The 17,391-nt window shown below is 42.2% G+C and overlaps 2 protein-coding genes across 2 annotated transcripts; both read right to left on the reverse strand.

Moving 5' to 3' along the window:
- Window positions 1-4,237: 4,237 nt before the first annotated feature.
- On the reverse strand, window positions 4,238-7,196 carry LOC109981565 (keratin, type I cytoskeletal 18). The gene is made up of 7 exons (XM_020630406.3): window positions 6,721-7,196; window positions 6,018-6,100; window positions 5,780-5,936; window positions 5,473-5,637; window positions 5,257-5,382; window positions 4,732-4,955; window positions 4,238-4,419 (listed from the first exon to the last, which is right to left on the reverse strand). The coding sequence occupies exons 1-7, from the start codon at window positions 7,108-7,110 to the stop codon at window positions 4,293-4,295; spliced, it is 1,272 nt and encodes a 423-aa protein (XP_020486062.1). The 5' UTR covers window positions 7,111-7,196; the 3' UTR covers window positions 4,238-4,292.
- A 2,896-nt stretch (window positions 7,197-10,092) lies between these two features.
- Window positions 10,093-16,315, reverse strand: krt18a.1 (keratin 18a, tandem duplicate 1). Its single transcript, XM_020630339.3, has 7 exons — window positions 15,779-16,315; window positions 13,361-13,443; window positions 12,839-12,995; window positions 11,729-11,893; window positions 11,507-11,632; window positions 11,093-11,313; window positions 10,093-10,688 (listed from the first exon to the last, which is right to left on the reverse strand). The coding sequence occupies exons 1-7, from the start codon at window positions 16,208-16,210 to the stop codon at window positions 10,577-10,579; spliced, it is 1,296 nt and encodes a 431-aa protein (XP_020485995.1). The 5' UTR covers window positions 16,211-16,315; the 3' UTR covers window positions 10,093-10,576.
- Window positions 16,316-17,391: the final 1,076 nt, after the last annotated feature.

Genomic DNA, 17,391 nt, shown 5'->3' on the forward strand with positions numbered 1-17,391 from the left:
AGTAAAATGGACTTTTTGTTCCCCGGAGAAGTCGTTTAAGGACACATGAGCCTGTTCAGTCGTCCGACATCTCTCTGAGGTTATGAGAGGCCGAACATTTTGCTTAAGTTAGTCATTCAGTGCAGAGCTCGCCACTGTTTGGATTCTGATGGCTGGTTTTGATTACCAACTCTTCCTGTGTGCAGTCTGTGATTTGTTTGTAGAAGAAAATAGTTGTTCCACCAATTAGTCAGAATCTACTGCATCTGCTTAAATACCTCCTTTAATTAGCATGACTAAGCAGTGTGACCCTCCAGTTGGAACAAATAAACAATTGATAAGGAATTGTTTTGTCTTGTGGCATTAAGGGACTTTAAAGTGCTCCAAAATTAACAAACTTTAACGCACATCAGAACTGTTGAAAACGTTATATTTCACAGGTTTTGCAAATGCTCAATTGCGCCCCCTAGAAATGTCAGGTGCCCCCACAGTTGCTTTACCTTTACATACTTGACATGTGCTCCAAGAGGATACCTGTAGGGGGCACATCTGAGGGCTTGGGCTGTAACTACAGGGTGTGGGGACACGGGGACACGGGGACGCTGGACGAGGTCACTCATGTTGATTCTAAGATCAAGGCACAACAAGCGACAGCGGCATTATGTAAGGTAGACACACAGTCAGTACTGTCCCTGGTCTGTTTCTCCAACATTTTCCTCTGTGAACAGACTTTGTTTTGCAGGTTTCTACATTGGCTCCGCCCCCTACTTTTCATTTGCATACTGCATCTAACAGAGAATTGATGGCTGGACCCAAACATGTCAGACGGTATACAGTCACTGAATGAATACCGCCTGTTGGCAAGAGGGAGTAATACTTGTTATGTGTTCTGTCCTGTGTGGCCTTCTCTTGATTTACAGCGTCATGATTTGTGGTTTCTGAGTCTTTGGAGCCGTTCTCTATCGCCACACTGAAGCCCTTTATGCTGTACCCAAAAACACATTTCAATATGAAGTCGCAGCACGTTCTGCTGTTGCAACTCACTCGATGTGCGGAAAAATGTGAGGGGCCTTTTGTGCAGCTTTAATGGTTGTTCTCTTTTTACTGCACCTCTCTGTGGTAACTTTGTCTTCACTTTACTTTCTCCGCCCCTGCTGTCCTCATATATTCTCAACATACACACACAACACACACACACAGACACACACCACACCCTTTAACCCTCCACCACTGGTCCCTCATTCTGCTCCCACAGAGGGAGGAGGCCCAGTGAGCGAGGAACCCTGGATGACTGACTGACACACCCAGCAGATGTGTGGGACAAAGGGAAACATCATAAATGTGTGTTTGTGTGTGTGTGTGTGTGTGTGTGTGTGTGTGTGTGTGTGAAAGTGAAGGACAGATGATTCATGGTGTATCTATGTGGAGCCTGTTCACCGCTTTTACTAGGAAAAAGGGGAGAAAGAGATGAAACAGTGGCCGTTTACTCTGCAGGCCTCTGACCTGCCGTGTCTGACTCATGCACGGCTTGGACAAAGCTGAAAGTGTTTAGCTAAACATGTGATAGCTCCTGATAACTACCCTGTCAGTTTGTATCATTAATAAAAAGATCTGTGTAAGCGTCATATAAAAAAAATGGAGTTGATGAATCGTTGCTCTCTGGATGATGCAATGTCCCTGCAACCTCTGGTATGAGGAGATCATCTGTAACATGTACAGTATTAGTCTCATGTTTGGGTGGTTGCAACATTTATCTGAGACTTGGCTGCAGACTCTCGGGGAAAAAACCCATGGGAGGAAAATTAAAAATCACATTTCAACACCCTAACGGATTATAAGATTACTGTCGCTATTTATCGGATAATTGGGATAAGGTTGATTTATTTGCATTCAATTCTTGTTTTTTGTTGTGATTGTGTCATTGTCTGATCTTTTGACTGAATACACGGTGCAGGAATAGTCAAGTCAGCCATCTAATGGTATGATGCCATGCTCGAGGAGCTGTACCTTCGACAGTGGATTACTCTGAAGGCAAGAACAAAATCTAATTATTATTCATTAATTAACAAAAAGCACAGTTGCAGTGCAAAGGACAAACACAAACTCCAGACAGCATTTCTTTAGATTAAATGAGTACCCTGATCTCCCCCTGTATTGATTTTTGGGCGCCTCTGAGAGAAAGGTATTGTCCTGCCAGCTCTTCATGGGGTTCTGAGGAATTACAGGCATGCAGTAGAAACATGCACCACACTTCTTTTTCTCTCGTATCTGTTTCCCATCTATCTCCTGAGTCTATCAGTCCTGCCTCTTTGTTTTCTCCTCTTCCTCTGGAATTCCCTCTTTCTCTGCGCGGTCTGTCCAGCGTTTGTCAGCAGGGCCAGAAGTCAGAAAGTTGGTAAAGACCGATTTACAGTTTCACCATACACCAACAGACACACTGACACACAATAACAGCTGTAGGGTACACAGCAATGCATAAAAACTGGCACAAATAAGGAAACTATTGCCTGTTGTCAGATGCACTTAGGAAACCATTTATTGATTAGAGCTGACAGAATCATTTATGGGTTTGTCTGTGGTATGGAGCAATTACAGATCGCACAATAAAAAATCTAACAAATGAATGTGGACTGTTGCAAACAAAATGATTTCAAGCTGTACAATCACCTTTAAATGTCTAAATCTCTAGCTCCCCATGCCTCTATTAAACACAACAACATCTGAAAATGATTCAACGGAGGCCAAACGATTTCAGTCATTATCAAAGAATGTGGACGTGGATAAACAGAAAGCAGAGACTGCTCGGACATGGCATGGGAACAGGTCCCCTCTGCTTATTATGGGACAGGCTGAAGAACCAGAGGTCACAATGTGAACTTCTCAGAAGCTGAAAGAATTTCCCGCATTCGCAGCAGACTTGGGTGTGTGGGGGATTTATGGCAGGAGGCCAGACAGGCGTCCATGTCTATGTACAAAGCAGGGGAAATGACTTTCACATGTGTGCCTAACCCCGTTGTATAATGTATGATATATAAATCTTTAGCGTCATTTAAATCTTTGCACTTCTATGTTTTATTAGATTAAGATTCATAAAGTTTAGGCCTGATATCCCGCTTGGAAGAAAAAGTTGGATAATATTTTCCAAAATCTTCCAGAAACATTCTTATTATTTCTTACTGAGAGCCAGTTTGTAATATTGATTACAGTCCGCTGCAACAGAAGGTAAGTAAAACTGAAGGAGGGTGAATCCAGGATCATGAATATCTTTATGATCCCCAAAGGACAAGTTGTTGTAAGCCAGCAGTTACCACATAACCCATAAACAATGCACAATGTTAAATGAATAACCATCCCATTAGAATTTAATTCACTCAGTGAATTGAATTTAACTGTGTGACTGTGAGTTATACTTACTGAGATTATTATTATTTTATTTTATTATTATTTTTTGGGCGTTTTGTGCCTTTATAGTAGAGATAGGACAGTGGTAGAGTAGATAGAGTAAGAAATCAGGAACAGAGAAAGAGAGTGGGGAATGACATGCGGGAAAGATGCCACAGGTCAGATTTGAACCTGGGCCGCCCGCTTGGAGGACTACAGCCTCCACACATGGGGCCAATGCGCCATGAGCGTCCCACATTGAGATATTATTGACCTTAATCCCTTGATTTTCAGTGAAATGCTTAAGATTTTGCTTTCTTTTTATCCTACAAACATAGTAATAGATTCTACAATTCACTTAGCAGACGCTTTTATCCAAAGCGACGTACATCAGAGAGTAAGTACAACACAAGCAAGGATCTAGAAAAAAGGGAACAATTTCAGTAAGAGCAAACGATCAGCTTTGAGTCCGAATGGACACACAGGTGCTGACAGGAAGCGACCAGAGACAAAGCACAACATTGACGGCAGTAATCAGTATAGAAACCATCTTACAAGTCAACGTTATCAAACAAAAACCATCGTCATTACCATCATCATCATCAATAATATCGAGACCATCATCATTAAGTTAGTAGGTATTCATTAAAGAGCTGGGTCTTTAGCTTTTTCTTAAAGGTGCAGAGGGACTCTGCAGATCCAATGGAGAAGGGAAGATGTAGAATAGATGTAGTTTTCACTCTTCTCATCCTACCGTTGTTAAGGTTGAAAATAATCGTATATCCAAAATGTGATACACAAGCATTAAATGTCTAACTTTGACTGTAAGGATTTGTTGCTCAATAACAGATGACCAAATAGAGTCAGAGGCGTGATGTTGCACTTAATCTTGTTTATTGGTGTTTTGTTACAAATAGTTTTTCTTTCTGTGTTTAGTGTAAGTCCTGTTCACTGGATTTGACGTCCTTGCTCTCTGACACCAGTTTGCCGTCCACCAGAGTCTGGGTCAAAGTCACCACTTTGGTCTCCACTTTCCTCGAGTCGATGGCATCCTCCAGTCTGGAAAAAGAAGAGCAAGGTCAGTACGAGAATCTTAATACACACAGTAGGCAGTCACCAGGTGTCCATGTGCAGAGATTTAGCAGTTGGAAACACAGGGAGCGTTGCATTAATGAAAATGTTTTACTTGACTTTCCAAATCAATGTTGACTCATGTTTGCATTAATCTAATTTTAATCAAATTTGCAAATGCTTCCCTGAGATGAACAAAGCCCCAACTAACCCACAACACATAGTACTAAATATTTGGATAAAGCCATCGTATAAATTACATTTTCACACAATTTTTCTGCCTCTTCTCCTCATACTCACTGTAGTTCACCACCACCGTCCAGCAGCCTCCTGTACTCGGCGATCTCAGCCTCCAGCTTCACCTTGATGTTAAGCAGGACTTCATACTCTCTTGAGTTGTGCTGGATGTCGGAGCGGATCTTAGTAACCTCCTCTTGCAGCCTCATGATGATTGCGTTGTACTTCTCAATCTCCATGTTGTAACGTGCCTCGATGTCTCGCAGGGTTGCCTCCAGGGATGCTTTCTGTCGAGAGGTGGAGACAAAAGCTTGATTTTTAATCCTGATTGATGCAGTAGAGATATGGAGTAAGACAATAAGTCGATTGATACTTGTAATGTTTGTGCAATTATTACAAAGCTACTGCTCGCATCTGCATATAAGCCTTGAGAAAGGGCAAATACAGCTGCCAAAGTCTGTGAAACTCATAAATGACATCCTAGATATTAAACCATGACCTATTATTCTTATCTTATCTGAGACATTGCGGAAAATAAGCATGCATGATCTGTTGCTGTAATTATGTAAACCAGCACATCGTCCTTACCAGACTTAGTGCAGACTGCAGTTCAATTTCCAGCCCCTGATACCTCCTTCTGGTTTCAGACACCACAGTTGTGGCTTCCTTCAGAGCTGTTGTGTTCTGGGTCACTTGCACCTGCACTTCTGTGACCTGAAGCCAAGAACAAATGCATCACATTAGAGGAACCTATGAAGACACAGCCAATCCACCCCAAATTTCCTTGAAGCATTGGCGAGTTACCTGAGACTGATGCCACATTTCGAGTTCCTGCTGGTTCTTTAGTGCAATCTTCTCATACTTCTCCCTCATCTCCTCCATTATCTTGGCAAGGTCGGGTCCTTTACGGCTATCAACATCCACGTTCACGCCAACCTGGCTGATCTGGGCACGAATGTCAGCGACTTCCTGTTGAGGAGGAAATAGTTAGGGAGTGATTTCCTGCAGAAGGTTGGTGGGGTTATCCTGCACAAAGAGGTTAAGGAACAAACAAATTCCTTGATGGTATTTACAGAGACAAAAAGGTATTTCTTTAATCACTATCCCTTACCACAGCATGGTTCTTCTTCAGGCTGATCAACTCTTCCTTCAGAGACTCAATATCGCCCTCCAAGTGAAGGCGCATAACGTTGGTGTCATCCAGAAGCTTCCTCAGTCTGCCAACGTCAGCCTCCACAGTCTGACGCATCGTCATCTCGTACTCCATCCTAAGGAAACACAAACTTGATCAGATATTTGAATACATGATTGAGAGTCTGCTTCATTTGTACACAAGGCTGGTCACTCACTTGGTCCTGAAATCATCTGAGGCCAGGCTGGCGTTGTCGAGGGAAATGGCGAGATGCGCGTTTCCCTTGATCATGTCAAAAATCTGAAAGAAAATAATCATTTTTTAAAACTTTAATAAACTCAAATCCATTTGATACACTAACTTTGCCTTTGAAATATTGTGCAGGTGAAAAAAAAGCGTTTGATAACACCCTGCAAGTCATAAAAGAACAAAGCCTGTTATCTCTGTGACACTATCTGTCATAGTTCAACATGGACATAATGATTAGAGTCTACAGGTGATAAATCTGGGGTCATCAGTCAATTGAAGATACACATGAACCCTGTGGTGTGTAGGAGGTGGAGTTTGTTAATAAAAAAGCAGAAGTAATTCATCCAGGAGTGCCCTTTGTACAAGCATGATGTGACCACCTCCCAACATCAGGGAGGTGGTCATGATCAGGAAAGAGTTTTGGATGAAGAGTTCTTTAAAAAACTGCAACTTCACATTCGTCTTTGAGAAGTTGATTTCTTTTCCTGTACAATACATTTGATGGAATTCATGCTTTTGAATCCTTTCCTTAAAGTAGGAACATTGCAATGAGAGTATAAAGTAATGCCCTGATTGACGCCCAGATTTATAACTTTGCAATGTACTGTTCAGCACAGTCGTTATGTTTTGGGATTTTGTTGGAAGATAAACTGATTAAACGATAGACCCACCTTGCCTCTCAGCTCTTGGATGATGGCATGGTACTTGCCGTAGTCCCTTCCCTCCAAGGGGCCCCTCTTCTCCATGATCTCACTGATCTTGATCTCCAACTTCCCGTTGGCCTTCTCCAGCTTCCTCACCGTCTCCAGGTAGTTGGCCAAGCGGTCGTTCAGGTGCTGCATGGTTGCCTTCTCGGTCCCCATGGCCATGGCTCCAGAAGTGTTAGTGGAGGAGTAGGAATAGTCGTACCCACCACCCATGCCACTGCCTACCCTTGTGCCATAGTCGGCGGTTGAGATCCTGGTGCCATAGCCACCTGCTCCTCCGCTGACGCTGTGGGCATAGGCTGCAGGTCTGGAACCTGTGACTAGAGAACTCTGCCGTCTAAACTGGTGCTCCATGACTAAAACAAGTGTGCAGACTAATCAGAGGAAGAGGTTGTGTGTTCTTGTACAGCAGTTTGGCAGCTGAGAGTGGAGGACAGAGCAGAGTCTGAGGGTCTTATATATAACTCCTAAAGGCTTCCTGCCACTCCTCTCCTATCTATATTACATTTTTACCTTTAGCCTTCTCGCTCAGACTTTGTCCCCGTAACACCCACCCTGAACCAATCTATCGAAGGCTGGAAAAGTATGCTGACCATTTCATACTGATAGCGTTTAGTAAATGAACTGTAGCTATGGCAACACTGATATCAACAGTGGCTCTAAGGATCCAGCAAACCATGTTCAGTATTGTCCCAACTGTCAAAAAAAAATTGATCAAAATAGTAAATCCAACAATGTATTCATTTCTATGAAATTATCGTCCATTCCCAACACCTGATGATTAACAGGCTGACTTCACAGGTGCTTTATTCTATCATTCTAGTTATTTTTCTTTTACTGTTATTTTAAAAAAGTGCTCTTTAAAAAAAGGACTGGTGTCCAGCAATACCCAAGAGCTATGTACACAATCTCCGATATACAATTTAACTATAACTTTCCTGCTGAGTTTAATCACAAAGCTCCTAAAATGTTGAGAACAATTACCTAAAAACATCTTGCTTTGATTATTTTTTACTTCAGAGGTTAATTCTTTGGGTCTCATGGACTTCAGTTGATGGTGTTAATATGTTAGATATGTTAGTGAGATGGGTGTTAATAGCAAATCAATGAGCGGTTCTTTTGCGCTGGAAGAAAAGTTCATTAATTTTTGTTTTTGCTATTTTGGTTCATTATATCCTCAACAGAGCCCCAAGTGTGTAATTTGCTTGGCTTGCATATGATGTATCTTGTCAGGCTGACAATGGTCCACCATGCCAAGCTGTTGAAGGATGTTAATTAGCCTGTTTAAAAGATACATGTTATTTAAAGTCTGTCTGAGAGATATAAAAAATACAAACAGCTCGCACATCGAACTCATTATGAACGGGGCACTGGACAGAAATACAAACACAAAAGGAAAACCGAGTCCGTACACCAATTCCAATTTAATGAAGTACATTTGATGTTGAAGGGCAAGGGCCTGAAACTTAACAAACCTGTCTGTGAGAACCACAGGCAGGTTTGTGAAGTCATAAAGTATTAAAGAATTGTTTTTCCCCCTTCAATAGCATGCATTGACCACAGGAAATGTTTTAAATCACAGAAGCCGTATCTTTTAACTGCAAATGTTTACATAGGAAAGGGCTTGTTGCTTCAGAATGAAACAATACATGCAGTTGTGCAGTAATAAAAAGGGCCTATCAGATGAGGAAATACAGTTTAAATTACAATGACACAGGGCTTTACTATTCACTATGACAATCATTCGATCTTTTATCTCTATGATTGTGAGTTTAGCAGTTTAATAACGCTGAACTGGTTACAAAGATAAATCAGGAAGAATGAGGACTTTTATGTTATTGGTTGATCGTGTGTGGGCCGACCCACTCTGCCAAAGGAGTGGCCTCAATAAACAGTATTGTTCTCTGACAGGGTATTAATGTTGGCAGTAGTAACACTACACAGTGATTGTAAAGGTATAAAGATAGAAGTACATATTTCAAAGAGAAAAGGATGAATGATGCATGCTAAGGTTTCCAATGGACGTTTAATTAAGGATATTATGAAAGTCAAGCATTCACTCTAGCCTTGTTCAGTAACATGGTTGTGTGTTCCTATTTGATTATAGTTTTAACATTGACCCAGGGGGTCATTCTGCCCAATAGTTTAACAATTCTGATCAGGAATGAATACAGTAATTGTTCCTCTGTCACTAAATCAGTTTATTGCATCGACGCTATGCAGATGATACACTGCTATATTTGTCTTTGCCTCTTATAACTTTACGCAGCCCTACACCTTGAAATAAAGGCCTGAGAAGGATCTGACAGGCAGAATACCTTTCTCCACAAATAAAGCAATATATCGGAGGTTCTTATCACATCTTACATCGAACATGACATACAACAACCGTGTTAGGTTAGTCACCCTGGTTACCTATTGAATGCTGAATTGATTTTAAAATGCTTTTGATCATGATTAAACACTCCAAGGGTAGGCCATGCTGTCTATTTGTGAAATATGATGTCCTCTGGCAACTCTGAGCTCAATCAGTGCTACTGACCTCATGGCTCCCCCCTTATGTTTCCGCTTAAAACCACTGGGCTAGGGGCGCTGGTGGCATAGTGGTTAGTGGGTGGCGCGCCCCGTGTATGAAGGCTGTGGTCCTCCAGACGGGCGGGTCGGGTTCGTGTCCGACCTGAGGCTCCATTCCAACATGCCATTCCCCACTCTTTCTCTCTCCCTGATTTCCAACTCTTTCCATTATCCTATCCTATCCTAAATAAAGGCCCAAAAAAGCCCCCCTCCAAAATAAATAAATAAACAAACAATAAACCCACTTGGGTTTTGTAGTTGTGTGGTTCATGCTCTAGAGCATACTCACCTTGATTAATAAAAAATAAATGTTAAAAGGTCAGTTGAAAACACGTGTATGTAGTCAGTGTTTCATCCATTAGTCTATAATTTGTGTGGTGCTTTGATGTTTACTTTTAGATGTTATTTCCTGTTTTTCATGGTTTGCAGAGTAGCACCTTGTACCTTCGGTTTTCTAAAGGCGTGTTATAACTAATGTTTCCTTTTTAACTTATTTTCTGATTTAGAAGTTGTTTCTGTTATTTGTTGGCATGCAATTTGTTTTGGAAATGTCAGCCATGCTCATTTAGAGTGAGGGGACTTCATAATGACAAGACCATGAACGGAGCATGTGCAAAAACGTACTGCATTGGAAAGGCCCTGTCTGTTCGTCTGTTCATGTGTTGTATTTTGAAAAATACATGCAACATGAGACATTATTTACTGTAAAAAGTGACACACACACACACACACGGGACAGTCAAAACACTGATCACAGCAAGGTTTCGTCTTGGTTGGACTTTATTGGAATGTCTGAACATCACAGCACATCGGGCGGACTAAACTGGACAGAAAGAAAACCAAAGATGATGAAATATAAAAATATGTTTTTGCATTAAATTGGACTCTTTTTCACTTTGAAATTTTTTGTGTCTTAATTAGTTCTTCTCTGATAGAGCTCACATTTCTCAGATTTAATGGTAAACATCTGAAGCTGAACGCACAAACATAAATAAACCATGATGAAATAAATAAAAGATGACTTAGTTTTTCCTCTGATCCAGTTTTCTCATCAGCCTGTGTAGGAGCTGTGTATCCAGGAGGTTAAACTAACTGTGATGGCTGAGACTTTAACTGTTAGTGCTGTATGACTAAGAAGATAAATTAGAACCCACTGGGAGGCGGGGTTAATTTGGACCAATTGCTGGTTAGTGTTATGATGCAGTGATAGTTATTGTAGGGAGTATCGGGTGGTTGCTTCTGGTTTTTAAACATTCTTGGTTTCTGTGCTGGAGGACACCACCTTGCCGTCCACCAAGGTCTGTGTGACGGTCATCACTTTGGTCTTCACCGTCTTCTGGGTCAGAGCGTCCTCGAGCCTGAACAGAAAGATCGAGAAGAAATTAATATCCATGTAGTTTCCATCATCTCTTGCTTTTGCAGGTTGAATCTACAATCAAAATGTAAAATAAAACTGATTTCAAACTAGTTTCACTCCAAATTCTAGATATTTTTCTTTGTTAATTTAGCTGATATTTCTTTTTAATTTGGTATGGTTACACTCAGATGTTACACAATTCATTATTTGATCCAATCATAGAAAAACACGTATATGGAAGCTGTTTGGCCATTTGCACCTAGCTAGGTTTTTGCATCAAGAGGAGTTTGACTCCTTTATAATATAGCACTTGCTAGTGCTACGGTTCGTTAAGCATTGCATTTATATCTTTCATCATATAGGAGCATCTCAGGTCTCAGAAATGTATTGAATGACTTTACATACGAGAAGTTTTCCCCGTCCAGCAGACGTCTGTATTGGGCGATCTCGGCCTCCAGCTTCATCTTCATGTTGAGCAGGGCCTCGTACTCCTGTGTCTGTAGCTGGATGTTGTTACGCAGCTGTGTGAGCTCCGCCTCCAGGCTCAGGAGGATGTTGTTAAGAGACTGAATCTCCATATTGTAACGCATCTCCGTGTCCCTCAGTGTGCCCTCCAGAGATCCTTTCTGCAAATAAAAGGCAGGGGTTCAGATTTTACAGATGACAGCACCATAGCGTGTGGTTACCCGGGTGTAAAGCTTGTGTCAACAAAGTGAGTGTGAGAGACCTGAAGTGAGAGTGCTGAGTTAGGCATTGCAGGGAGTTAAGATAAGCGTATGCTGAGGTCAATGAAGTGTGTGCTGACTGAGCTCTACTCACCAGGCTCCCCTGTGACTCCAGCTCGATCTCCAGAGTCTGTAGCTGTCTGCGCAGGTCGTTCACCTCTGTCTGTGCACCCTTCAGGGCCTCTGTGTTCTGGCTGACCTGGGTCTGTACTTCTGTTATCTGAAGTAATCATTTAAAAAGAAGTAAAAAGGTTTAAGCTGCTTCAGGGGAATCTCCTCGTTTGCCGATGATACTGTGATAGTGTTCAAAGTTTACCTGGGATTCGTGCCATGATTTGAGTTCGTCCTGGTTTTTCTTTGCCATCTTCTCATACTTGGCCCGGATTTCTGTCATGAGCTGAGCCAGGTCCTGCCCTTTAGGGGCGTCAACATCCACATGGACTCCTGACTGGGCGATCTGGTTACGGAGCTCCATAACCTCCTGAAGAAATAAGAGAGGATGCAGGAATGAGTCCCAAATCTTAACTTTCATTTACACATTGAAGTGAAAGTCTAGATTCTACTGCAGCTTGAATGACATAATGCCCACTTGAAACCCTATTATCATGCAAATAGAGCGTTGCTTTAATTTTTTTTACGAGCTGTGACCCAGCCATGACTGCCGCCTCTTCAAACCAAAACCACATTATGGTCAGGTAAATACACAGGGGGGTCTTAAACATGTGTCTGTGGGGTCCAAAATACTTAATTCATACAGTAAACAAATGCTTGTGCTTTGACTTATGCACTTTTAATGATAGTCATTTGAATTCTTTGTTGCCAAATATGGATGGGAACCATTTTTATGATGAGGTTTCCCGCAGAGTTCACACAAATATTTCAGATTTCTCCACAAACCTCTTTTTATCACAGAAGTTTTCTCAAGACTACTCCCAAGACTTTAGCACACACAGAATGGATATCTAAATTATTGTGGTCAGCTGGTAAAAAGCTGGGCTTGTTAAGGTGTGGATATTTACTGAAATGTTTTAAGCAGTGCAAAAAAATGTCCACACTGAGGCTGCACGAGTGTAACCTCTGACTCAACACTGACTTACTGCTAGTGCTAAAGTCTTCACCATTTCTTGCTTTTTTCACTCAACTTCAGTGGACTCAGATGGAAAAATGTGATGTCACTGAGCACAAATTGGATTTTGGAAACTTTTGAATTCAACTGTGATGCCAGTTTTGGTATAACCACGCAGTCTATACAAAGTAGAGTAGCTGTTTTTGGACCTCCTATGAAACCTCTAAGATGTATTTTAGCTATCATCTGCTTCTTGTATTTGGTAATAAATATTCTTATATCTTATATATAAGAATAATTAGCGTAAACCTCACGATACATTTTAATTTGCTCGCTGTTTTTTCACGTCATCATACTCACATTTTCATGGTTCTTCTTGAGGTGGATGAGCTCCTCCTTCAGGGATTCGATCTCGCTCTCCAGGTTCATGCGGCTCATGTTTGTGTCGTCGATGAGTTTCCTCAGACCAACGATGTCAGCCTCCACAGACTGACGGATGGCAAGCTCGGACTCGAATCTGACGATCAAAGAAGGAGGACATTTTCAGCTCGGCTCAGCTTCACAGAGATTGGTCAAACTTTGTACACATATTCAGAAGAACTAACTCAATGACTTAAGACTGACGGAAGTGATCTGACCTGTACTTTATTTTTATGGGCTCTTTCCATTTGTCCCCGCTCAAACATGGTCATTATTTGTTCAGTAACCATTTGCCAGCTGTGTTTGCTCTGACATTTTATTTACGACTCATATGAACGTCTCCCTGGCTCTGATGCAAAGGTGATGATTAATAACTACAAGACAAACAGCTGTCTATTCAGACCACGTCACTATGTGTTCATCCTTCCTCCCATTCTCAGAGGTATACTGGGATGGACTTACTTCACTCTGAAATCATCGGCTGCCAGGCGAGCGTTGTCGATTTGGAGAACCAGACGGGCGTTGTCAGTGGTGGCATCAAACACCTGGAACAGGTTTACAGAAGAAAGCGGTTATTTAGATTGCAAACTGAGGATAGGGGCCTGAACAGATCAGCTGACACTAAAGAGCTGACCTCAAGCCTTTTTAGCTCTGCAGACGGTTTGATGAAATGATCCATACCCCCCTGATATTGTGCTGTGCATGATTAGCATAGCCTTAATTAAGGAATGAAAACATCTAGCTATGCCTCGTCAAAAGGTAAATAAAGTAAATCTTCTGTTCCTGGTTAGGACAACACAAAACCCCTTTCAACTTGTTCAATTAAAGAAGACAAGCTAACACATCAAATTCTTGTTTTTAAATGTAACGTCATCGGCAAATTTTGATCACTTCTATCAGAGCAAGCAAGTCGACCTCGAAGGCTAGCATTAGCCCATTGTACTTTGTGCTAAGCTAAGCTAAGCGGCTTTAACTTTGTCTTTTTGATTACCGACATGAGAGTGGTTTCTGTTAACTCAAAATGGACAAGCATGTTTTCCTAAATGTTGCCTTTGCTCTCTGATAGGTTTATAATGCATTACAAACAAACTTTTTGTCGGACTAAACAATGTCACATTTTCTGTAAAATTTAGATTTTGACCACGTAAAAAAGTTGTGTGTTTCAGTTTTGGAAACAGGCTTTGTGTGTAAACGAGGACGGTGACAGCGGGCTTCTTCAAAAAACCAGATGGTTGCAGTGTTTGCTTTACTTGTCACAGTCTGGTAGATAATGGTTGGGATGGATGTTAGGGAGGGGTTGGGTGGGGTGGGTGGGTGGGGGTGTGTGTGTCCAGGTGACAAGGTCCATGAGCCAATCATTGGCTGCCAGGCATCAACTGTCCTGTCTCTGTGGAGGAACAGGATCTTTCCTGTCAGCAGGACCGAAGCAGGTGATTTGCATGAGGAAGCTGGTGATAGTGGTTGTGTTGGAGGCTGTGTGTGTGTGTGTGTGTGTGTGTGTGTGTGTGTGTGTGTGTGTGTGTGTGTGTGTGTGTGTGTGTGTGTGTGTGTGTGTGTGTGTGTGTGTGTGTGTGTGTGTGTGTGTGCGCGCGCGTGGTCATGTCAGTGTGCGTGCATCTATATGTTTGCATGGCAGGTTTATTGTGGGTGTGCTGCTCCGGTAAAGGCCGTTTTAAGGTTGTAGTGAGAGTCTGGGTTTTCTCAGGCGGGGGCTGGTGGAGGCTGAGGCCCCATTTGAGTGATTTTTGCATCACACCAGAAGAAACATGAGGCAATTTTGACCCCGGGCTGTTTAACCAACTGAGGCCCTCAGCTGTGTACGATAAAAATAAACAAATCTAATTTCAGTTTGAGGATAAACATTTGAAGTTTTCTTCTTTTTCCCTTCCTTTATTGTCCTTATATGTCGTATCATTGTTTCATCTTTAGCTGATGATGTCGTTATCTGAGTCGTTCCCACAGGGAAGAAAAGTTAGAAAAACACAAGCTGCGTTTGTGTGGAAAAGGTTAAATGTAGGTTTAAATTTAAAACTGGCAGCAGGATGCGGGTTACACAGTCTAGTTCTCTCTTTGTTCAGACCGAGAGGGGGGAAACCTGGAATTAATGATTTACAAAATTTACTGGTTGTGTAACGTCTCGAATTTGATTCCAGTTTTGTCACTTTTTAACTTTAATGGATGCTCGTGGATGGGCCTTTCAGGAAGTGTGAAACAAAACCTGCTATCTAAAAAAATTGAACAAAAAGAGCTACAACGCTTCACCTTGAAAGATCATCTCACATTACAGTATCTTTTCTCCCCTGCCTCCATACTTATATTTTATGTACACACAGTGGTAGTGACTGTACTGAGGGTTCAGTCCCCTTTGTCGAAACAAACACACACGTTTTAGATAACACTAAACAAAGAGGAAACAGGTAGTAAAAGTCATGATGTATGAGACGGCAAGTTAAGTCTTTACGGTATTTAAAGTCCCTTTGGTCTTTTTTTTTTGTTTCTGACTGCCTTCCTGTCTGTGTGTCTGACCCCTGATGCTCCAACATTCCTCCACCATACTGTTTCCGGTCCAGGCCTCGGCCCCCCCAGCCCCGACGAGTAGCATCGGGCACCAAGCCGAGGACCAGCAGGAACCCATTCACTCCTGGAAACTACGGTCAAACAGTAAACCCTGAGACGTGAAGGGGCTACACTCAGGTCAGGGGGTCCAGAACATATTTGTTCAATATGTGTGGTTACCCACATCTTGCTCAATCACTTCACTGGAAGGATTAATCATCTGAACATTTCTTCTCTCTGTTTCATGTTTCAAATCACAAATCCACATAATCTTCCCCTCACCTGCGTTTACTCAACACTTAATCACCCCTCCCCCCTCCTCACCTTCTTCCTCAGGTCGTCCAGGATGATCTGGTACTTGCTGTAGTCTCTGAAGTCTGGTCCGCTCTTCTCCAGGGCCTCCTTGATCTTAACCTCCAGTGTGTGGTTGGCCTGCTCCAGGTTCCTCACCGTCTCCAGGTAGTTTGCCAGCCGGTCATTCAGGTTCTGCATGGCGAATTTCTCGTTGCCCATGATGTCGGCACTATTCCCGCTCACCTGGACGCTGCTGGAGAATCCTCCACCTCCAGATCCCATTCCCATCCCCATCCCGGCTCCCAGCCCGCTACGGAAGCTGGAGGAGACGCTGATCCGGTCCCCGCCGGAACCTCCATGGAGGCTTGCAGCCCTGTAGACAGGGCTATGGGACACTGAAATAACAGGCTTTTTGCTAGAGGAGGAGCGCACAGAGAATGAAGATTGCCTGGTTGTTTGCATTGTGGCTGTTGAGTGAGACTCAGTGAGAGAGACTGGGACTTAGAGAGAGGCACAGGCTGGGCAGGCAGGAGTGGGAGCTCACAGACACAAGGCAGGAGGAGAGAGGAAGCTCTAAAACTATTTAAACCTTGTGGGCCCTGAGGTCCGCCCCTCAGGCCCCTCCCCCCCAGCCTCAGTCACCTCCTCCTTTTCCACAGCCCCTGAACCGCAGGACTGCGTGCTGCATGCCTTTGTCCTTCACAACCTGCCTAAGTTGGTCACTTCTGAAGACTTGCAGGAATTCAATAAAGTTGGAGATTTGAAGATTTTTGAAGATAAAAGTAGACATTTTTCATTAGACCTGAATGATGGACTTTTCAGGCAGAACACTTAAGTCCAAGAACATTTTATGTTGTCATCCAAACATTTGCCCTAAAGTTGTTAAAAGCATTCATTTTCCTTGGTATAAATTCTATAAATCTATAGTTTATATTGAATCTTTAAGGGGAACTTTATAATGAAAAGATAGAAATACAAGCCTATATATTGAAGATATGAATCTAAGTTGAAACATCTGTTAAGTGATGCGTCCATTAATTCTAATTACCACCATTATTAGGATAATTGATGAACATTTTTAGATATTTTTCAAGGAAGAAATATGAAGTTTTTCCTGGGTCTCTCTGTTTTAATGTCAGAATTTGATGCTTTTATTGTCCTAAGGCAGACAGTAAAGCGTTGACTGCTTTCTCACATGCAGGGTATTGGATGAAGACACACTTTGCAGATGCTTAAAAACTAAACGGTTAACGTAATTAATCATAAAAATAATCAGCATTTGCAACACTAGAGTGAAGCCGCGCTGTAACGTAATCATTTGGGTCGTCTATAAGATGTTTAACAACCAAAATATGTCAAAATAAAGTCTAAAAAGCAACATTTCTCTTTTTACCATCTGCATCCAACTCATCAAAATGTGGTAACTGTTGCTTCACCGTCCCCACCTTAAAATAATTTTTAAAAAAACTGACGTACAGAGTCAGTGTGTCAGGATGTGGTCTTTCAGTTCACTGTAACGATTTCATCATCGTCTTTACTCAGAACGGGCGTGTAAGTTTAGGCGCTGTCACACCTGCAGACGTCTACAACGTTTGAAGTCATCCGATGAGAGAGAACGTTGCATCAGATTTATTAGGAACAAA

The sequence above is a fragment of the Labrus bergylta genome, chromosome 12, assembly GCF_963930695.1.
Source record: "Labrus bergylta chromosome 12, fLabBer1.1, whole genome shotgun sequence".
NCBI lineage: Eukaryota > Metazoa > Chordata > Actinopteri > Labriformes > Labridae > Labrus > Labrus bergylta.